The sequence below is a fragment of the Dendrobates tinctorius genome, unplaced genomic scaffold (genome assembly GCF_039654945.1).
Source record: "Dendrobates tinctorius isolate UK_male_01 unplaced genomic scaffold, ASM3965494v1 ptg000177l, whole genome shotgun sequence".
NCBI lineage: Eukaryota > Metazoa > Chordata > Amphibia > Anura > Dendrobatidae > Dendrobates > Dendrobates tinctorius.
In genome coordinates this window covers 559,347-583,486 of record NW_027361844.1, presented here as the reverse complement: position 1 = coordinate 583,486, position 24,140 = coordinate 559,347, and the positions used below count along the sequence as shown (strand labels likewise).

The window sequence follows — 24,140 nt, the reverse complement described above, 5'->3', positions numbered from 1 at the left end:
AGGTGCTCATCTTCTGAGCTCCGACACGCTACATTGAAATGGGGATCCTGACCGGGTGTGTGGACTTTGTTTATGGGGGAGCTACTCCCTTGCAGGCCGCATGGTGCCCGTGACTTAGGCTGTACAGGATCGGATGTTATAAAGTTCAATGAGAGAGATCACCACTTAAATATAAACTTTTATTGAACCATAACATTGGGAGAAGTATGTGCAGTGTCTATCGCTGAAGCAAGTCGTCATGGTCGTTTCTCTTAACACACAGAACATTTTTATTCACATTCTCTCTTTACTTCCTAAGTGCACACGATTCTGTCTGTTAGTTCCTCTGCCTTCACCACCACCCTGCACAGTTCTTTGGGAGCTTCCCCCGTCATCATTAACGACACTACAGTTAAGTAAGCAAGAGTCCTAATTCTCAACTCACGGTTCCGCATGCTTTTCCGTTATGGGAGCTATTTGTGCCGCTATGACCTGTACTTAGCTTCTTTGCTTTCTGACACCTCAGAACTACCACACGGAACACTCTTCGTTTCGTGTTCCCTGCTCCGATTTGTCCTGTTACCTCTTTGGTTTGTGAACTCGGGACCACCCCAGTTGGCCTCCTGTCTCAGTCCTTCTGTCTCTCTTCCTCGTACTCTGGATCACGCTATCTGTTGTCTTGGTCTCCTCTCACTTCAGGGACACCCTCTTCATGCGGCTCTGCTCTCTCGTCTGACTGTAGGTTTAGCCCACTCGTCTTTGTAGAATTGTTCTATTTCAGCTACATTGTAGGGTTTCCGAGCATCAACCTCCTTTTTTAAGGTCATGCCACACCATCTTAATCTGATTAAGGTCAGGAATTTGACTAGGCAACTCCAAAGTCTTAATTTTGTTTTTCTTAAAGGGGTTGTCCACTACATTCTATAATGTCCCTACCAATTTAAACCTTGTATAAAATTATTTTTGTAAATGTCTCTTTTTGTCATCTATGCCTGTGAGCGGCACTATCACTGACCGCTCACTTGGCATCACGTGACTCCGACTGCAGCCGCCCACTGATATCCCTTCATGTACCAGAATACCTTGTATCACCCGGGCTTAACCCAGTGGCTCGCAATCCTCCTGATTGATTGGGCTGTGTGTTGAGTTTCACCACACGTCACAGCCCAGCATTACAGCACTCATAATGGAAACATGGACATCTGAATGAGGGTTTAATCCATTACAGAACTGAAAAAAACCTGACAACCTCTCCTTAAAGAAACAGCTAATGGCTGTGGATCTGGATGATGAAATTCTTGCATACAGCAATTATCCCCAGAAAGTGATCTTCAACCACACACAATACATGTTCTTTGACTTGACAAAAAGCTCATGAAGGGGTTAAAGGTGTCACATGCACTAATTGTTCCCTGCCTGCCATGCTCTGCTCACAGCTGATCCAGAGGAATTTGCCCAGTTGCATATCTCCCTCTCTATTTGGATGCAGCACATTCCTCTTATCCCTTCCTTAAAGTGTAGATGCACTTAAAAAAAAAAAAAAAAAAAAAAAATCTTGACATGTCCCAGAGACATGTCAGAATCTATGATCGGTGGGTCTACAGTTGGGGAGACCACCTCCAGTTGTGAAAACAAGAGAGCAAAAGCTATCAGAAAATCTCTGTTTCTTCTTATACTGAAAGGAGACTTCCTAGACTTTTTATTGAGCCTTTCTTCCATCTCAGAGAGCCGCACTAGCTAAGCAGGGCCGGCTCCAGGCGAAAAAGTCTGTGGGTCCCTTTAACACATACCACGGTTCATGATGCACAGATACTGCAGAGAAATATAGGTACAATGCCAAAGATTTCACTTACTTTTTACATTACATGAGTGCTATCGGTTGTAAATTCTACAATAGGTCAGAAACTGGACAGTATAGTCCTCCATATAGTATTATGGGCAGCACTACATAGTGCTCCATACAGAATAATAAACCCCCTGTATTGCTCCATACAGAATGAGCCCCATATATTGCTCCATACCGAATGAGCTCCATGTATTGCTCCATACCGAATAATGAGCCCCCAAATATATATCTCCATACAGAATAATGAGCCCCATATATTGCTCCATACGGAATATTGAGCCCCATATATTGCTCCATATATTGCTCCATATGAAATAATGAGCCCCCATATATTGCTCCATACAGCATAATGATCCCCATATATTGCTCTATACAGAATATTGAGCCCCATATATTGCTCCATACAGAATGTTGAGCCCCATATATTGCTCCATACAGAATATTAAGCCACATATATTGCTCCATACAGAATAATGAGCCCCATGTATTGCTCCTTACCGAATAATGAGCCCCATGTATTGCTCTATACGGAATATTGAGCTCCATATATTGCTCCATGCAGAATAATGAGCCCCATATATTGCTCCATACAGCATAATGAGCCCCCATATATTGATCCATACAGAATATTGAGCCCCATATATTGCTCCATACAGAATATTGAGCCCCATATATTTCTCCATGCAGAGTAATGGACCTCTCATATATTTCTCCACACCGTATATCGAGCACCATATATTGCTCCATATAGTATGAGTACCATATGTTCCTACATACAGTATAATGAGCCCCACATAATGCTCCATACATTAAAAAAAAATGAAATACTCGCTGTTCGCTGCTCTGCGCCAGACTCCTCAGGGTCACCATCTTCCGTCTCTCTGCTCTGTGACTGTTCAGAGCAGACAGCGTACAGAAGTGACGTCATTGCGCTCTCTGATCTGAAACGTCCCATAGTCATAAGATGCAGCAGCTGTGAAGGAACAGGGAGGGGTAAGTATTGCAAGTACCCGGGCCCTTAGCAGGCAGGGTGGCCCACTCGCTGGTACTGGGCCCCCATAGCGTAAGCTCCCCCCCCCTGGTGGCACAGGGCCCCAGGAACTTTCCGGGTGCGTTGGGTGCTGGCACTGGCCCTGTAGCTAAGCATTTCTGCTCTTTCATTTTAGCGAATGGTTGAGGTCATGGCACCTGGACCCCCACTGATCAAAACACCTGACATGTCTATATAAGGCTAGTTTCACACTAGCGTTTATGAGTGCAGCGACGGCCTGCGCACGGCCGCCGCTAAGCCCCGCCCCCTGCCGCGCCCCGCCGGTAGCTCCGCCCACCGGCGCATGACGCTGCATGCGCCCTGCGTCCCCTATCTTTATCACAGGGGGCGCAGGCCGTGCGCAATATGCGTTTGGCGGCGCATGCGTCCTTTTGACGGTGCGCCGACCTGCGCCAAACGCAACCTGCTGCAGTTTGGTTGCGTCGGCGCACCGTCAAAAAGGCGCATGCGCCGCCAAACGCATACTGCGCACGGCCTGCGCCCCCTGTGATAAAGATAGGGGACGCAGGGCGCATGCAGCGTCATGCGCCGGTGGGCGGAGCTACCGGCGGGGGCACGGCAGGGGGCGGGGCTTAGAGGCGGCCGTGCGCAGGCCGTCGCTGCGCTCATAAACGCTAGTGTGAAACTAGCCTAACATAGCAAAAGTTTTTTTTTTTTTTTTTTTTTAACAGTGCAGTTATACTTTAAAGACTGCCTCTAGTTACTATTTAACAACTTATTGCCCTACTTTTATGGTCATCATTGAAATGAACAAAACCTTAAGGCCCCTCATACACATGAGATGACAATCGAATGATGAAATGAGATGACAATCGAATGATGAAAAGTTTGCACGATCGCACCATACACAAGTCACAGTACATTGTACAAATATCTTCTGGATGAACCCATACATTTACAATGTATAGCAAGTAAAAACATTTGATAATCGATCGGTTGGATGGGTTAAGGGAAATAATAGATCTTTTGTTTTCCAAACGATCAGCACATCATGTCATGGACAATAGTCGTGCAAAAATTATCAGCTGTGCCCGACCGATCTTTCGGATGATTATGAACATTTATCATCCAAAAGTCTATCTCTCGCTGTCTAAAGAACCAAATGCTGAATGGTCAATTTTGTCAAGCTCCTCCATTTGGTACACCTTTATATATGGGGGCCTTTAGGCTAGTGATCTATAGAATCACATCGCCAACAAGTCATGGTAAAACCACAACATTTTGTGACTTGTGAAGTGGTTGAGAAGATTTAAGCCTCTATTCATCATTTGCATTTTTTTTAGTTACTTTCCTTTTTTGTCATTTATCAGTTGCTGCTTTTGGTGCCAAGTTCATGAAAATGGCGCACGCTATTCATGAATTTGACGCAAAGTCAAAAATGGGCTTTCTCCCTGTTTTAAATTGTAATTGGGACTTTTGACACCAAGTGTCTCGATTTGGTGCCAACAGTTTTAGCTGCTCAAAAATTTACTACTCGGTGTGAACTGTAAGGAAATTGCTCCAAATTTTGCTACTTTTTAAAGGGTAGCAATTGACGAATCAAGCAAAAACATCTGGTATTGCTAAAATCCATCCACAAAGCAGAAAGAAAAAAAAAAATTTGTCGAGCACATGTATAAACTTGATTTCAATAAAAGCGCAAATAGAATAATTATAGGCTGCACAATAAGGCACAAAACTAGACAAGAAACAGGAACAATAGAAGTGATGAATTGGGGCCATAACCCCATGTAACAATCTGTACCCTAAAAGCCATGGCAAACCGCTAGGATATGGAGTAATTTTCTGATCAATGAAGTTCTTCTGACCTCTCCCTCTCCTGATTATAAAGGGTTTTCACTTGAAAAGGAAAATCAGACCACTGCAGGTCAGAAAGTGATTAGCAGGGCTGTGGAGTCGATGTCCATTTTGGTAGAGTCTGAGTTGGTATAAAATGGACTGACTCCTAAAATATATACGGTAATAAATTTGGTACAGTATTTAAATGCAGTAAGTGCTGAATATTTTTTTCATAAGATTTCTTTCTAGAATCCCTTGATAGTCTTGAGATTTAATTGTACCCTGCACAGATTCTAGACACCCTGTGCCACATGTAGCAAAGCAGCCCCAGAACGTAACAGAGCCTCCTCCATGTTTCACAGTAGGGACAGTGTTCTGTTATTGATATGCTTCATTTTTCCATCCATGAACATAGAGCTGATATGCCTTTCCAAAAAGTTCCATTTCCAGTTTACCAATCCTGACCGCACCATGGAGGACATCCTCATTGGGACAGGAATCAACGAGAGATTTAAAAGGACCCTCCCATCTCCACCCTTCAGTGTTTTTCCTGTCCCACTGAGGATAGGATTGACGAGAGAGTTCCTATCCCTGGCCGTACCAGGCATCATGTGAGGATCGGGAGGCCCTGCCTTTCCCTTCCCGCTGTAAGAGATCTGCGGCCAACACCCTTCGATGGGGGGGGGGGGGTCCCTCAGCCGACTTCAGTGCAGCGCTGCTCCTGAGTTGTGAGCCGCTTCCCTCTACCTAGGTGCTCTCGGCTCGGACGTCTGCCTCCTGTGTACTGCAAAGCCCTGCGGGCGCGCTTCCTGCAAGCTATCTCTGCAGGCTGGCAGGGTGCTTCTGGGTTGCGGCCGGCGTGCATTCCATGTGTGCTCCACATGGAGTCTGGATCCGGTGAAGACAGCTGGGTATCTTATAAATAGGGTCTCTGTGTGTGTGTGTGTGTGTGTGTGTAGGCTGCCCTACTGTATCTAAAGACTGAACATCAATAATCCTACATGGGGGATCCTATTAAGGTATCCAGTGGCTTGGAACAGAGCCAGGGGCATGTGAGTAAGCTTACAAAGCGATAACTACTTTAGCCATTACCCTACACTTAGAAACACATGGCATATACTCTGTGTATTCTAGGGGGAACACCTGTCCCGGCAACCCTAAAGAAGGACAAGAAGTCAGGGAGAATTAAAAAGTATGCCATATGTAACACCAAATTGCCTGAAAGCTGGCAGATGCACCTGTGTGAGCTCTGCAATTTGAAAATAATCAGAGAGGAAAATAATTCTCTGCTGTCTTTCATGAGGTTTAATAAGAGATGAGGTCCAGGCATCCATTTCTGGGATAGTGTACCCTCATGCCTCACAGTCAGAACCCCAGTGGTCCTGTAAAAGACCAAGGGAAGTGGAAGTGTCCTCTGATGATGAGATGTTGAATGAATCTGACCAGGAGGAGGGTGAAGTTTTCGCTGACCAGCCAGAAGGAGGGAAGAGTTGCCTCTTCTTCTCTGAGGACACAGATGAACTCCTCTGGGCAGTGCGAGAAACTATGCAGTTGGAGAAAACCCCAAAATCCCTCTCCATTCAGGACAAGATGTTTGGGGGTTTACGATCCCAGAGAAGTAGTGTGTTCCTGGTCAACGCTCACATTAGATCTATGATCATGGAGGAATGAGAGGATGCAGAAAAAAGACTGGTCATTCCAAGAGACTTCAAGCTCCGTCTACCCTTTGAGCCAGAGGATGTCAAAGCCTGGGAAGACATCCCCAAGATAGACGTTCCAGTAGCCAAAGTGGCAAAGAGGACTTCTATCCCATTTGAGGATTCGTCCAGTTTAAAAGAGTCCATGGATCGGAAGCCAGACGGTCTCCTGAAAAGGACTTGGGAAACCTCAGCAGCCATAATTCGAGCCAATGTCGCTGCAACCTTGGTGGCTTGGTCCATGCACCTATGTACCTGGGGGGCTGGTAGGAGATCTAAAAAAAATCAATGGATTCTAGAGAGTCTCCAGCTGCCACAGAATAGAGTTCACTCATTCACCCCCGAAAGGTTCATAATAACGAACTTGCACCTCCAGTCAAACGCCTCCCCCATGTGGACAGACGTCCAAGATCTACTAAAGATTGGAGCAGTAGTCCCGGTTCCCGAACAAAAAAAGGTGCAAAGGCCATTACTCCAGCCTCTTCTCAGTAAGGAAACCCTCGGGAGAGAGCAGGACAATAATGAATCTCAAGCCCTTAAACCAATGGATCAAGTACAATAGGCTCAAGATGTAATCCATCAGAACTACGATTCCTCTTATAGACAGGAACATGGTGATGTGTACCCTAGATTTGAAAAAGCATACTATTACGTCCCAATTCATGCTTCCTACCAGAAGTTTCAAAGATTTGCTCTGAGGACCCAGGGGAGAGTACGTCACTATCAGTTCCGATGTCTTCCCTTCGGTCTAGCCTCAGCACCCAGGATATTCACCAAGCTCATGGCGGAAGTGGTTGCCTACCTAAGGAGACGGGACATCATCATAATCTCTTATCTAGACGACTTCCTGATAATGGCCAGTTCAGAAGAGCAGCTTAGGGACCATTACCATATCTTGATTGCCACGATTCAGATGCAAGGATGGATCGTAAACTGCGAGAAGTCGGACCTGGTTCCAGAAATTCCTGGGGTCATACTAGACTCCTGATCGAGAACATCTTTTTTGCCAGAGGAAAAACAGCACAACATAGTAGGAAGAATCCATCAGTTTGCTGGAAGCAGCTGTTCCATCAGAGAAGAAATGAAGATCTTGGGACTAATGACATCTTGTATACCCTGCGTACAGTGGAGTCAGTTCTACTCTCGGGAGCTTCAAAGTGCAGTTTTGTCCAAATGGGACAGATGTCAGCAGACGCTGGACAAAGTGATGCCTCTATCTCTCCCGGTAAAGGAATCTTTACGGTGGTGGATCACTCCACAGATCCTGCAGGCAGGAGTTCCATGGATTCTCTCCCCATGTGTCGTCGTCACCTCTGACGCAAGTCAGCTGGGCTGGGGCGGTCACGTGGAATGGAAGTACTTCCAAGGAGAATGGAGTCCAGAAATGAGATCCAGGTCCTCAAATTTCAAGGAGCTGTATGCGGTCTGGAATGTCCTACTTCAGGTCCAGTGGCATTCCTTCACCATCCCGCATTACAGTGACTGGCTCAAAAGACCTTCAGATGGTCAGAAGCAACAGTCTTATTCATCTCTGCAGTATACCTAGAGGGATCCAGAAACCAGGTGGCAGACTTCTTGAGCAGGCAGAAGTTATCCCCCACAGAGTGGGAACAGAACAAGGAAGTGTTCATTTTGCTGTGTCAGCGTTGGGGAGTGCCGTGGGTGGATCTGTTCGCAGCCAGAGAGAATGCGAAGATCAGAAGATTTTTCTCCCTAAATCCCTTAGATGGTTCAGCAGGAGTCGACGCACTTTCCCAGCCATGGGAAGAAGGACTATCTTACGCATTTCCCCCTCTTTCTGATTCCCAAAGGTACTCCGGAAGGTGCAGGAAGAAAAGGTAAGGATGATCTTAGTGGTGCCCTTCTGGCCAAAGAGGATCTGGTTCCCCTCACTGAGGAAAATGATGGAAGAAGACCCCATCCTCCTTCCAAGCAGGAAGGATCTCCTACAACAAGGTCCAGTTCTCCACCTCAACCCAGACAGTCTTCAACTTTTAGCATAGATCCTGAGAGGCAGGTCCTAAAGTCAAAGCGATTGTCTGATGAAGTGATTTCTACCCTTCAAGCTAGCACAAAACTGGTGACGTCTGCCATATACACAAAGGTTTGGAAACTCTTTTACATGTATTCCGGCGATCCATCAGTAGATACATCGTGCCCAGACATTCCCAAAATCCTTGATTTGCCTGCCGTCAGGTTTCAAGAAGGGCCTTAGGCCAAGTACTCTGAAGGTACAGATCTCAGCCCTTAGTTAATTCATTGACATCCCCCTATTCACCCATCCTTGGATAGCTAGGTTTGCTAAGGCTGTTCAGAGGCTGAAGCCTCCTGTAAGGAATGTGTCCCTCCTTGGGATCTGAACATAGTTCTAAATGCACTTTGTAAGTAACCATACAAACCAGCAGAGGATATGGACATTAGTAGACTCTCGTTTAAAACTGCCTTCCTAGTAGCGGGCACATCGGCAAAGAGAATATGGGAGCTACAAGCACTATCTATTCGGGACCCATATCTGCAGGTGTTTGAGGATCGATTGGTTCTGAGGCTCAACCCAGCTTTTCTTCCCAAAGTCGTATCAACTTTAAATATGAATCAAGAAGAAGTTGTTCTTCCCTCCTCCTGCCAGCACCCTAGAAACTTGAAGGAGCAGTCCTTCCATTGCCTAGATGTTAGAGAAACAGTTCTTAAATACTTAGCGGCAACTAAGGGCTGGAGACAGGACACAAATCTGTTTGTGCAGTATGGGGGTTCAGATAGAGGTAAAAAGGCGGCCAAATCCACAATACCTAGGTGGATAAGATCCACTATTAGTCTAGCCTATGAAGCTCAAGGAAGATCTCCCCCAGGTACACTGAGGTCCCACTCAACTAAGGCTATAGCTACTTCATGGGCAGAAAAGGTGGGGGGCTTCAGCGGATCAGATTTGTAGAGCCGCTACCTGGTCTAGTCTAAGTACCTTCTCGAAGCATTATAAACTAGACATAGTCTCAGGGCAACTAGCCTTCGGTAGGAAGATTCTTCATGCAGTGGTCCCACCCTGAGATTATCATACTTTGGTATTCTCCAGGATTGGTGAACTGGAAAACCGGAAAATAGACCTACCTGTAATTGTATTTCCAGGAACCCATCCTGACAGCACTGCTAATTACCCTCCCTGCTGAGAAAGTGTTATACTAATATGAAGTATAAAGAATGTCTAAATATTTTTTTTTTTTTTTTTTTTGCCGCATCTATCCAGATGTGGTGCTTTGAAAGACATTGAAGGGTGGAGATGAGATGGTCCTTTTTTAAATCTCTCGTTGATTCCTGTCCCAATTAGGATAAGAAGGATGTCTTCCATGGTGCTGTCAGGATGGGTTCCTGGAAATACTATTACCGGTAGGTCTAATTTCTGTTTTTTTGTCTCAACTGTTCATAGGATATTCTCCAGAAGCTTTGTGGCTTGTCAACATGTAGTTTAACAAATTCCAGTCTGGCTTTTTTATGATTTTTTTAAAAATTTTTTTTTTTATTTTCAAAAATGATGTCCTCCTTTGGTCGTCTCCGATGAAGTCCACTTTGGCTCATACAACAACGGATGGTGCGATCTGACACTGATATTCCTTGAGCTTGAAGTTCACCTTTAATCTGTTTAGATGCTTTTCTGGGCTTTTTTGTTACCATTCGTATTATCCATCTCTTCGATTTGTTATCAATTTTCCTACTGCGGGCACATCTAGGGAGGTTGGCTGCAGTCCCATGGAGCTTAAACTTCTGAATAATATGTGCAACTGTGGTCACAGGAACATCAAGCTGCTTGGAGATGGCCTTATAATTTTTACCTTGAACATGTTTGTCTATAATTTTCTTTCTAATCTCCTGAGACAACTCTTTCCTTTGCTTCCTCTGGTTCATTTTGAGTGTGATACACACCATGTCACCAAACAGCACAGTGAGTATCTGTAGCCCTCTATACAGGCCCACTCACTGATTCCAAGATTGTAGACACCTGTGATGCTAATTAGTGGACACACCTTGATTTAACATGTCCCTTTTGTTACATTATTTTCAGGGGTACCATCATTTCTGTCCAAGCCTATTTCATGAATTTTATTTTTTTTTTTAATTCTGTGGAAGCATGGTTAAAAAAGCAATGTCTGACTTTCATTTGTTCATTTTCATAGATTTTTTAGTTATTACTTTTGTTAGATTCAAGTTATTTCTGTCACCATTGTGAGTTTTTCTGTCATTAAACGAGGAGTACCAACAATTTTGGCCACTTTGTGTATATTACAAACTTTTTATTTGTTGTCATCTGTACTACTCATTTATGTAAAGTTTGTTTTATTTCTATCCAAAATTATACATGATTTCCTATTCTTGCAGAAATTACAATATTACTTATTTTTTATAGGACAAAATTCTTTTGAGAGTGAATTTATGATTACAAAATGCCTAAGGAGCTTCCTATGAAGTCAGATGTATTTCAGCATTTCACATTAACCACTTCCCAACCTGTGACAGCGTATGCGTCATGAAAGTCGGTGCCAATCCGACCCATGACGCATATGCTGTGTCATGACTTCAAAGCCCCCCTGCGGGTCGGGTGACCAGGGCCAATGAAGGGTCACCCGACCCGCAGGTACAGGGGGCTTTGTACTTTCCCACAGGGGGCGTGGCTTCACCCCACGTGGCTACGATCGCTCTGATTGGCTGTTTGAGTTTTAACATCCAAATCAGAGCGATAGTAATATTTCATCAATGAAATTTGATGAAATATTACAAACCAGCCTTGGCCGATGCTGCAGTAGCATCGGACATGGCTGGCGACACCGATCTGGTCCCCCCCCCCCCCCCACCGGCGATCGGCCCCCCCACCACTGAATGACAGCGGTGATCTGCCGCCGCTATCATCATCTCCTCCCCCTCCCCTTCCCTCCGCTTCCCGCCAGCTTCCGATCCCCCCCCCCCCTCACCCCCCCAGACCTTCCGAATGCCGCTGTCACTCCCGGTGTCCCGTATCGTGGGCGCCGCCATCTTGGAAAATGCGTGCGCCCGCTCGAATGCGGCTGTAGATTCCATTAATTCATTTTGATCACTCTCACAGTGATCAAAATGAAATAAAAAGTAAATAAACCCCCCGTGTATCACCCCCATAGGTAGGCACAACTAATAAAATAAAGAAAATATTTTTATTTTTCCGTTAGGGTTAGAATTAGGGTTAGGGTTGGACTTAGGGTTAGGGTGGACTTAGGGTTAGCATTGAAATTAGGGTTAGGGTGGAATTAGGGTTAAGGTTGGGATTAGGGTTAAGATTAGGGTTAGGGGTGTGTTGGGGTTAGGGTTGGAGATAGAATTGAGGGGTTTCCACTGTTTAGGCACATCAGGGGGTCTCCAAACGCGACATGGTGCCACTATTGATTCCAGCCAATTTTGCGTTCAAAAAGTCAAACGGTGCTCCCTCCCTTCCAAGCCCCGACATGTTCACAAACAGTGGTTTACCCCAACATATGGGGTATCGGCGTGCTCAGGAAAAATTGCACAACAACTTTTGGGGACTAATTTCTCCTGTTACCCTTGGGAAAATAAAAAATTGGGGGATAAAAAATTATTTTTGTGGAAAAAAAATTATTTTTTCATTTTCAGGTCTCTGCATTATAAACTTCTGTGAAGCACTTGGGGGTTCAAGGTGCTCACCACACATCTAGATAAGTTCCTTGGGGGGTCTAGTTTCCAAAATGGGGTCACTTGTGGGGGGTTTCCACAGTTTAGGTACATCAGGGGCTCTGCAAATGTAACATGACGCCCGCAGACCATTCCATCAAAGTCTGCATTCCAAAACGTCACTACTTCCCTTTCAAGCCTCAACGTGTGCCCATACAGTGGTCATCCCCCATGTATGGGGTACCAGCGTACTCAGGACAAACTGGACAACAACTTTTGGGGTCCAATTTCTCCTGTTACCCTTGTGAAAATAAATTGTGGATTAAAAAACTTTTTTTTTTTTTTAGGAAAAAAAAATATTTTTTATTTTCACGGCTCTGCGTTATAAACTTCTGTGAAGCACCTGGGGGTTCAAAGTGCTCACTATGCATCTAGATAAGTTCCTTAGGGGTCTAGTTTCCAAAATGGGGTCATTTGTGGGGGGAGCTCCAAAGTTTAGGCACACAGGGGCTCTCCAAACACAACATGGTGTCCGCTAACGATTGGAGCTAATTTTCCATTCAAAAAGTCAAACGGCGCTCCTTCCCTTCCGGGCCCTGCCGTGCTCCCAAACAGTGGTTTATGACCACATATGAGGTATCGGTGTACTCAGGAGAAATTGTCCAACAAATTTTAGGATCCATTTTATCCTGTTGCCCATGTGAAAATGAAAAAACGATTGGAGCTAATTTTCATTTCAAAAAGTCAGATGGCACTCCTTCCCGTCTGAGCCCTGCCGTGCGCCCAAACAGTGGTCCCCCCCCCCCCCACATATGGGGTACCAGCATACTCGGGACAATCTGGACAACAACTTTTATGCTCCAATTTCTCCTGTTAGCCATGTGAAAATAAAAAATAGCGTGCTAAAATATCATTTTTGAGGGGAAAAAAAATGATTTTTTATTTTCACTGCTCTGCATTATAAACTTTTGTGAAGCACTTGGGGGTTCAAAGTGCTCACTACACATCTAGATAAGTTGCTTAAGGGGTCTAGTTTCCAAAATGGTGTCACTTGTAGGGGGTTTTCACTGTTTAGGCACACAGGGGCTCTCCAAACGCGACATGGTGTCCGATAACGATTGGAGCTAATTTTCCATTCAAAAAGTCAAACGGCGCTCCTTCCCTTCCGGGCCCTGCCGTACACCCAAACAGTGGTTTATGACCACATATGAGGTATCGGTGTACTCAGGAGAAATTGACCAACAAATTTTAGGATCCATTTTATCCTGTTGCCCATGTGAAAATGAAAAAATGATGCTAAAAGAAAATTTTTGTTGGAAAAATTAAAATGTCCATTTTTTCCTTCCACGTTGCTTTAGTTCCTGTGAAGCACCTGAAGGGTTAATAATCTTCTAGAATGTAGTTTTGAGTAGCTTGAGGGGTGCAGTTTTTAGAATGGTGTCACTTTTTGGTATTTTCTGCCATATAGACCCCTCAAAGTGACTTCAAATGTGAGGTGGTCCCTAAAAAAAAATGTTTTGTAAATTTTGTTGTAAAAATGAGAAATCACTGGTCAACTTTTATTTATTAATGTTTTTGTGTAGCATGACTCTCTGGATTAAAGGGAATCTGTCACCCCCTTTTAGCCCTATAAGCTGCAGCCACCAACATCAGGGGCTTATCTACAGCATTCTGCAACGCTGTAGATAAGCCCCCGATGTAACCTGAAAGAGAAGAAAAAAAAAGAGTTACATTATACTCACCCTGGTGAATGGTCCGATCCGATGGGTGTCGCTGTCCGATCCGGCGCCTCCCATCTTCATACGATGATGTCCTCCTCCTTGCTTCTCCCTCGTCTCCTGCGCAGGCATACTTTATCTGCCCTGTTGAGGGCAGAGTAAAGTAATGCAGTGCGCAGGCGCTGGGAAAGGTCAGAGAGGCCGGATCGGACAGCGACACCCATCGGATCGGACCATTCACCAGGGTGAGTATAATGTAACTCTTTTTTTTTCTTCTCTTTCAGGTTACATCGGGGGCTTATCTACAGCGTTGCAGAATGCTGTAGATAAGCCCCTGATGATGGTGGCTGCAGCTTATAGGGCTAAAAGGGGGTGACAGATTCCCTTTAATCCAGAGAGTCATGCTACACAAAAACATTAATAAATAACCTTTTCCTCATGTCTGCTTACATCAGCACCATTTGTAAAATGTTGTTTTATTAGAATTTTAGATGGTTTACAAATGTAGCAGTAATTCTTAATTTTTTTAAGGAAACTTACAAAACCCATTTTTGTAGGGATCTGTTCAGTTATGAAATGACTTTGGGAGTGCTATATATTGGAAACGCCCAAAAGTGATACCGTTTTCAAACATGCACTCCCTCAATGTATTCAAAATTGTTTTCAGGTAGTTCATTAACCCTTCAGGTGCTTTTCAGGAATTAATGCAAAGTGTCATGACAGGAATGAAAAAGTTTATTTTTACCACCTGATTTTTGAACGGGCTGCTATAGCCGGCAGACTTTGAGGCCATTATTTGGCCATAAATTGCCATGGCAAACATCAGGACCACACGATCAAGATCTCAGGGTGCCGATGGGATTAAAGAGGAAGCCCCCAAACTCTGTTAACCATCTAGATGTCCTAGTCACTATTGACAGCAGCATTTAAGGGGTTAAACGACCATAGTCAGTGCCAACACTGATCGTGGCTGATGCTTCAAGTTATCAGCTATAGTGTACAGCTGACCACTACAGGATTGTCACCCGTTGGGGAGATGCTAGTCTTATATCGCAGGTCAGTAAAAAGATGTGTTGGAGGTCACTAAGGGGTTAATATGCACTTGGCTTATTAGTGCCAATGTATTCATAATGTGCACCTGTAGTCTTGGATGGGCAAATGTTATCCATTATGTAAAAGAGAATATTGCATGCAGTCCTCTGAACAGCCCCATTGAGTTACATTAGTCAGTGGACCTCACATAGGACCTCCCATTCAGACGTTCAAATAACTGACCATCAAGATCAGCGGTGCATCTCCCAACCTAAACTGGACTGCTTCAAATATTCCTTCTGGAAGCCTCATTGAAGATGTTTGCATGAAATGGCTGATTACAGAGCACAATAAACTGTGTGGTGCTGCACATGTGGTTTGGGAGCCATTTAAATTTCACGTGAAACCTATTACAGTGCATGCTTTATTCTCCTGCTAGCAGATACATGCTTTGTATACCATTTTTATGCAATTTCTATAAGTGAAACATGTCAAAATCTTGTAAAAGCCCTTGAGCCTCATGCACTGAACCAGGCAGCAGACTGCCATTGTGTGTGTATGAGTCCTTTGTGCAGTCTACACAGGGGGAATATTGTGATGACACTTTGTGACTGCTGATTGACCAGGAGGGTTTGATGTCTTGAAATGGAAGCGTATCAAAATTAGGAAATGGTTGCACTCAATTGCATTAAGGCATATCAATGTGAAATACAAGAAGTGTAAATAGCGTAATGGCTTTCGAAATTTAGGAAAAACACACGAGATACTTAGCACAAAATTTGGCCAAAAAATGTGAGCCCATTCACCAACGTCAAGGTAAATCTCATTGAATGGGTCCCTGACCTGACTGCCTAATGTGAACACTTACCTCTGGCTAATAACTTGGTAAAGCCTGTATTTATAGGAAGGTCGCAACCAAATGGTCAGGGAACCATTCAATGAGATTACCTTGACTTTGGTGAATGGGCTCACATTTTTTGGCCAAATTTTGTGCTAAGTATCTCGTGTGTTTTTCCTAAATTTCAAAAGCCATTATGCTATTCACACTTCTTGTATTCACATTGATATGCCTTAATGCAATTGAGTGCAACCATTTTCTAATTTTGATATGTAAGCTCTTTTTTGGTATGCACCTGTTCATAATAGTTCTAGACGTGCTGTCAGTTTTCTGTAATTTGAAATGGAAGCAGTCATGCCCTTTAAGCCACACAGTCACTTGTGTGCAATATGCTGTAGAGTTGGAGATGTCACAGGTTATTCCTTGCACTCAATGCCTTTTTTTTTTCTTTCTTTATGGCTTCCCTCTATGGGAAAGTGCACAGTGCTCTGCTTTCCCATATACAGTGGGTACGGAAAGTATTCAGATCCCTTTAAATTTTTCACTGTTTCATTGCAGCCATTTGGTAAATTCAAAAAAGTTCATTTTTTTCTCATTAATGTACACTCTGCACCCCATCTTGACTAACAAAAAAACAAATGTAGAAATTTTTGCAAATTTATTAAAAAAGAAAAACTGAATATCACATGGTCATAAGTATTCCGACCCTTTGCTCAGTATTGAGTTGAAGCACCATTTTGAGCTAGTACAGCCATGAGCGTTTTTGGGAATGATGCAACAAGTTTTTCACACCTGGATTTGGGGATCCTCTGCCATTCATTCTTCCATTTTGAGCTAGTACAGCCATGAGCGTTTTTGGGAATGATGCAACAAGTTTTTCACACCTGGATTTGGGGATCCTCTGCCATTCATTCTTGCACATCCTCTCCTGCTACGTCAGGTTGGATGGTGAGCATTGGTGGACAGCCATTTTCAGGTCTCTCCAGAGATGCTCAATTGGGTTTAGGTCAGGTCAAGATGAACCTTCGGCCAAGTCTGATGTCCAGAGCACTGTGGAAGACATTTTCATCCAGGATATCTCTGTACTTGGCTGCATTAATGTTTCCTTCAATTGCAACCAGTCGTCCTGTCCCTGCAGCTGAAAAACACCCCCATAGCATGATGCTGCCACCACCATGTTTTCACTCTTGGGCTTGTATTGGGGAGGTGATGAGCAGTGCCTGGTTTTCTCCACACATATTGCTTAGAATTATCACCAAAAAGTTCTGTTTTCATCTCATCAGACCAGAGAATCTTGTTTCTCATAGTCTGGGAGTCCTTCATGTGTTTTTTAGCAAACTCTATGCGGGCTTTCATATGTCTTGCACTGAGGAGAGGCTTCCGTTGGGCCACTCTGCCATAAAGGCCCGACTAGTGGAGGGCTGCAGTGATAGTTGACTTTGTGGCACTTTCTCCCACCTCCCTACTGCATCTGTGGAGCTCAGCCACAGTAATCTTGGGGTTCTTCTTTACCTTGCTCACCAAGGCTCTTCTCCCACGATTGCTCAGTTTGGCTGGACGGCCAGGTCTAGGAAGACTTCTGGTGGTCCCAAACTTCTTCCATTTAAGGATTATGGAGGCCACTGTGCTCTTAGGATCCTTGAGTACTGCAGAAATTCTTTTGTAACCTTTGCCACATGTGTGCCTTGCCACATTTCTGTCTGAGCTTCTTGGCCAGTTCCTTTGACCTCATGATTCTCATTTGGACTGACATGCACTGTGAGCTGTGAGGTCTTATATAGACAGGTGTGTGCCTTTACAAATCAAGTCTTATCAGATTAATTAAACACAGCTTGGACTCCAAAGAAGGAGTAGAACCACCTCAAGGAAGATCACAAGGAAATGGACAGCATGTGACTTAAATTTGAGTGTCTGAACAAAGGGTCTGAATACATATGACCATGAGATATTTCAATTTTTCTTTTTTAATTTGCAAACATTTCTACACATCTGTTTTTTTTCTGTCAAGATGGGGTGTAGAGTGTACATGAATGAGAAAAAAAATGAACTTTTTTGAATTTACCAAATGGCTGCAATGAAACAGAGTGAAAAATTTAAAGGGGTCTGAATACTTTCCATACCCACTGTAGGTCTCACTTCCGAATTACTTTTATTTGTGTAGAAAATACCAATACATGGTTCTAATCCCATAAGGACTCTCTTTTGACCTGTGTCTAGTGAATAGTGACCTGTGAAAATGTTACCAGAAAACAGCCCCTGGCGTATACGATGACCGCAGTGTGCACTTATCCTTACTAATACATATCATAGATGCCCTGTTGTTACATTCCCTGATGTCCAAGTCTCTTCAGTGATCACGTATAAGGACCTCATCATCAATGTAAGGCCGGTTTCACATTTGCTCATCAGGGCGCAGCGACGGCCTGTGCACGGCCGCCTCTAAGCCCCGCCTATCGACGCATGACGCTGCATGCGTCCTGCATCCCCTATCTTTATCACTGGGGACGCAGGCCATGCACAGTATGCATTTGGCGGCACATGCGTCCTTTTGACGGTGCGCCGATCAGCGCCAAACTCAACCTGTTGCAATTTGGTTGCGCTCGGCGCACCAACAAAAGGACGCATGTGCTGCCAAACGCATACTGCGCACGGCCTGTGTCCCCAGTGATAAAGATAGGGGACACAGGACGCATGCAGAGTCATGCGTCAATAGGCGGAGCTACCGGCGGAGGCACGGCAGGGGCGGGGCTTGGCGCCCGTGCGCAGGCCGTCGCTGCGCCCTGATACGCAAATGTGAAATCGGCCTTACATGTATGTCAGTACTAGGCCACTTTCAGTATTTGGTCAGTATTGTACATTAAGTATTTTTAAGCCAAAACCCGTAGTGGGTGATAAATACAGAAGTGGTGACGTGTTGCTATTATACTTTTCTTCTGTTACACTCCTGGTTTTGGCTTACAAATACTGATGTAAAATACTGACCAAATACTGAGCGTGTGACTAAGCCCTGAGGCTGGCTTTCCACGTCTGCGCTAGGATCACAGTACCCGGAGACTGATTTTTGGGAGTTTTCTGATGTGTGCATGGACCATGTCTCACAGACCAGGCTTACGTGTATGTACATAGACTTGATTTCTTATGAACTGTTATCTCCCTGATGCACTCTGTTTTTGCTACACTTTTCTCACCGTGGAATAAATGCAGAGTTTAACAGTACCAGCCAAGGGAATTAAATTTCTCATATCTCATGAATATGTTGCTGTTTTTTTTTCTTTTTCCTCCGTGAATTTGAACTTTCAAAACGTTTTTTTTCTGATCTGCAGCATGTCAATTCTTGCGGCGTTTTTTACACATTTAAATAAATGGTAAAAGTTGCAATAAAATTGCACACTTTTTTCGAACAACACTGAAAAATCTGCTCCAAATACTCAATGAGTGCAGATATCCATAGAAGGGTTTCCATTGTGAATGGTTTTGCAGGGATTGTGAACTGCTTGTTATTAATACATTGTCTTTTATCCTAGGTGGCACATCGTTATTATACCCACCGCCACATGATGACAGCTGGTCTTCCTGATCTCTCTGCCACCATCCTGTTCACTGGGAATGGATGTAAGACTACCTGGTGCTAGAGATAATGAAGGCGCTCTGGAGGATAAGAACTAAAGTGTCTGCGCTGCCTACACTGCATAGATCATCCCACAAGTCCTTTTTTTTTTCGTCACCAGGAAGTTTGGTGGTAATAAGCATGTCCAAGTCTTGTTAAGCTGGTTTTGTGCTGGTTTGATCTGCAGAGAACTCGCTTCTGTGCTTTCTTTTTTCTTGTGTTGTTTTAACGGTGGGAGTACAGCATCGGTGATGGTAATGTAAACTACAGAGGATGAAACACTAGACAATGTTGATGGACTGGTTCTGAAACATATTTGTGAGATTGTGAAGTGGAGGTCACAGGATGGCATCCAAGGAGAGACTCTGCGAGCTGTGGATGCTGTATTGCAGCAAGGTAAGCCTCTCCTTCCCCACCGTATAGCTTGTCTTGCTTCATGGTGGACATAAGGAGTGTTAATATTGTGATTGTGGGCTGCTGCTCTCGTAAAAGCACCTAATGATGTAAAATAATCAGTCCTTAAGATAAGTAAATAAATAGATCACTTGCATTCATGGATGAAAGTATTGGCACCCTTGAAATTGTTCCAGAAAATGTTTCTCCCAAAAACTTATTGCAATTACACGTGTTTTGTTAAATACGTGTTTATTTTCTTTTGTGTGTATTTTTCTGGCCCATTTTTGGGGTTTTGTGAAATTATGTCCAGTTTGCCTTTTATCTGATTTTTTTTTTATGCTGTTCCAATACATATAAAGGAAATAAGTTATGTATAACAAAACGTGTAATTGCAATAATTTTCTGGAACAATTTCAAAAGTGTCAACATTTTCAACCATGACTGTGCATGTTTATCGCATAATCTGGATATTGGAAATTACAGCACTCCATACTTATTATATCTCACAGATAACTGATTTTTGGTCTTGAAATGTTGACTTTGTGGACCCTGGCTATGGACAGGGCACATCCATTGAGTGTATACTCCTTTGGCCGGGTTCACACTTGCATATTCCACAGCCCGTATATGGATCTCGGTGCCTGGTCCGGCATTGGGTCTCCCTACTAGACTCTACATGTCTATGAGACTGTAAGTTCAGGTCGGGAAGCCAGTGGTCCGACCGGGAATGTATCCGTATACAGACAGTGAAATCCACTCCTGTGAACTCGACATTACTCTAAGCTGTGATGAAACGGTGGTGATACATTATAATATGCATTAGCTTTGGCACCCACCCTTGATACATTGGTTCAGATTTATCAGTGCTCTCTAGTTTACAAAAATAGCAAACTTAGTCTAGTCTTAAAATGGACCCGTGGTTCATTCTGTCTGATAAATTTGCCGTATTTTTTAGGGTATGTGCAGAAATTTCCGCTCTTGGCAGGAAAAACACCAGTATTAGTGAAATCTGCAGCAAAAACTCTGAAAGAATTGATATACTGCAGATATAGATCTGCACCAAATCTGTAAGTTAAAAATAAGCAATGTGAGCCTGAGGCTTCAGGATTCTCATTTACTTTGCTGGCATCACCTGAAACACTTCAGGATTTGTCACAAAAAATGACGATTACGTGGCCAGTCCGCAATGTGTGCACAGGCCCTTAGACTGCCTATGTGGTCTGAGTTTATACCACCGGTTATTTGGATTACTTGGTGTCAGAAATTTCTGTCAAAATTCTGGCGCACATTTTTTGGTGCCCAGAGTTGATAGCTGAGCCATGCCAATTTTCAACAAAGTCCCATCTTCCTGTCAGACAAGCAGCAGACAGTGTCTAAAACACTTAATAAATATGGTGCAACTCATGAAAGACAGTTTATTGGCCAAATCGCACCAGAATTCTGGCACACTTAGCATGTTAGTCTCCCCCATTGTCTTGAAGACCCCGTTACCATGCCTGATACATTCCTGAATGCGTAGTACATTACTGAGTGTGACCGTTTGACATCCCCCAGATAGCAGATCACTGGGGAGAGAAGGGAGGACGGCTGCCTGAGCGCTGTCATTACAGGATACCCAATGCCAATAATCCACCTCCAGTCACAGTATGTACCGCAGGGTATATCTGCGCCTCACCACAAAAGTGATAGCTGGAGGTGTATGTCATCTGTAACCATATGCTGCAGATGCCTCTACTTGTAAAGCAGTAACAGTAAGTATTCATGTAAAGTATTACTGACGTTTCAGGAAAACTGGCAACGGAATATCTGTCCGCTGTCGGCACCTCTCTCCTGGGCCCGCTCTCCTCGCTCGAGCCCCTCGCTCTCGCTCGAGCCCCTCGCTCCAGATCATCGCTCTCGCTCCATCCCCTCACTCCACTCCAGCCCTTCGCTCCAGATCATCGCTCTCACTCCAACCCCTCGCTCCTGCTCCTCGCTCCAGATCATCGCTCTCGCTCCTGCTCCTCGCTCCACTCCAGCCCCTCGCTCCAGCCCTTCACTCCTTCTCCTTGCTCCAGATCATCGCTCTCGCTCCAACCCCTCGCTCCAACCCCTCGCTCCACTCCAGCCTCTCGCTCCAGCCCTTCCCTCCTGCTCCTCGCGCCAGATCATCGCTCCACTCCAGGCCCTCGCTCCAGATCATCGCTCCACTCCAGGCCCTCGCTCCAGATCATCGCTCCACTCCAGCCCCTCGCTCCAGATCATCGCTCCACTCCAGCCCCTCGCTCCTGCTCCTCGCTCCAGATCATCGCTCTCGCTCCAACCCCTCGCTCCACTCCAGCCTCTTGCTCTAGCCCTTCGCTCCTGCTCCTTGCTCCAGATCATCGTTCTTGCTCCAACCCCTCGCTCCACTTCAGCCTTTCGCTCCTGCTCCTCGCTCCACTCCAGCCCTTCGTTCCTGCTCCTTGCTCCAGATCATCGCTCTCGCTCCAGCCCGTCGCTCCTGCTCCTCGCTCCAGATCATCGCTCTCGCTCCAACCCCTCGCTCCACTCCAGCCTCTCGCTCCAGCCCTTCGCTCCAGGCCCTCACTCCAGCCCTTCGCTCCTGCTCCTCGCTCCAGATCATCGCTCTCGCTCCAACCCCTCGCTCCTCTCCAGCCCTTCGCTCCTGCTCCTCGCTCCAGATTATCGCTCTCGCTCCAACCCCTCTCTCCACTCCAGCCTCTCGCTCCTGCTTATCCCCCTCAATACACCTTTTATACTCATCAGTTATCATCTCTGATCTCAGTAGCATTTAATAAAGCAGAATAGTAATAAGTCCAGAAGAAAAAAGGTGACAAATTTAGGGCAGCATGGTGGCTCAGTGGATAGCACTGCAGCCTTGCAGCGCTGGAGTCCTGGGTTCGAATCCCACCAAGGACAACATCTGCAAGGAGTTTGTATGTTCTCCCCGTGTTTGCTTGGGTTTCCTCCGGGTTCTCCGGTTTCCTCCCACATTCCAAAGACATACTGATAGGGAATTTAGATTGTGAGCCCTATCGGGAACAGTGATGATAATGTGTGCAAACTGTAAAGCGCTGCGTAATATCTTAGCGCTATATAAGAATAAAGATTATTATTATTATAATTTCTCTGATAGTTTCTGAATATTACAAAGTTTCTCCTCCTCACTTGTACTATTTTTGAATATGCAATTTTTTAAAAAAAAAATCAATCTTTACGCTTTAATGAAAAATTCTACATTCACCGTGTCTGTGTGAGTGAACAGGATGATGTGAGCGCTAAATAATGAGATATAGATAATTGCAATCATCTTCAACTCCAGAAATCCGTCTTTCCCTTAAAGGGTTAGAAGTTGAAAGCTTGTTCCTAAATCAGCGGTACAGAGCCCCTGTGCGGTGCCCAGAACACACGGTGTGGCTCCTGGTATGCAGGCAAACAAGGCTGTAGTCAGGGGTGAAATGTTTCATCGCTCGTCGGCAAACTGTAAGCGCCCTGAATACACTGCATGCACTGTCTGTGTGTGAACTTTAGGGCTGCATAGCTGGCATTGTTTGTGCCTTGGCAGTGGCACCAGATTCTTCACAAATAGCCATCCGTTTTATCGGATAATCCATGTCTCTTGCTGTAGCGTGGTGGGTGTGCACAGAGATGTCGGGGCAGACTTATCGCTGTAGATACATTGGCACAGGGCCTGTTGATGAATCTGGAGCACGTGAGGTGGGTGCACCGCTGATTTTGGTGCACCATTAGAATTGGTCCTATAATAGTTTTGTGATAAATCTGTTTCCATAGGGGATGTACAGTCACCATACCTACTAATGATCTCTGCAATTAATTTCAATTAAAAAATAATTGCCGCAAATTATTGCGCATCGCTTTGTGTAATAAATGGGAGTCCCCATAGGAGTGAAAAGGGATGTGTTCAGTGATCGTTCACCTTCATAATATCCAGATTCCAGTGAAAACGAAGCCCGTTTACACATCCATGTTATGTGAGCACCTTTGTTACCAGGCTACACTACAAGCCTGTGTCCTGTGAGCCCGCAGTGTGCGCAGATCTGTGCCAGTCAGGCTGTGGTGACGAGGCAGCTCACCGGTCAGGTTTAGTCACTACTGAGCCTTTCATTCCAGATAAGGAGAAATGAAAGGGGACCTGTCATCAGGTTTTCCCTGTAGAAGCAGTGGCCATCACATTGTCCAGCCATTTAATACATTTCTAACAAGCCCACTGTATCCCCCAGGTAGCACTGTATTCCTTTAAACAAGTTTTGAGGCTGCCCAGTGCGGCATAGTGATGTGTACCCAGTGGTCCGATGGTCACCCATGCTCTGCGATCCCTCGCTGCCTTGTAGTGCCGCCTTCCACCTATTGATTAACACAACCGGATAAGAGCAGAGAACCTACACATGTGCAGGCGTGAGGCTCTACAGGCTGTGTGGATAAAGTAGATTCTGCCGTTCACATTTGTCAGCGGCAGTGCCGGGGTCCACCGCACTGCTCTCCCTTACTTGTGTCCTCTCCATTTAGTATGAGAGCAGTGGCGATTGCCTTATACACCACTTTTTGTGTAGT

General features: G+C 44.8%; 1 protein-coding gene across 3 annotated transcripts in view; it reads left to right on the top strand.

The window, feature by feature from the left end:
• NBEAL1 (neurobeachin like 1) overlaps positions 1-24,140 on the top strand; it is a 363,036-nt gene that overhangs the window by 7,935 nt on the left and 330,961 nt on the right. For 2 of the 3 annotated variants that reach the window (XM_073551440.1, XM_073551438.1), the window contains exon 2: positions 19,108-19,586. In XM_073551440.1, coding sequence (XP_073407541.1) covers positions 19,536-19,586 — 51 coding nt within the window. In that variant the 5' untranslated portion in view covers positions 19,108-19,535. Of the gene's footprint in view, positions 1-9,671; positions 9,731-19,107; positions 19,587-24,140 lie in introns of all 3 variants that reach the window. The other variant, XM_073551439.1, reaches the window with a different exon arrangement.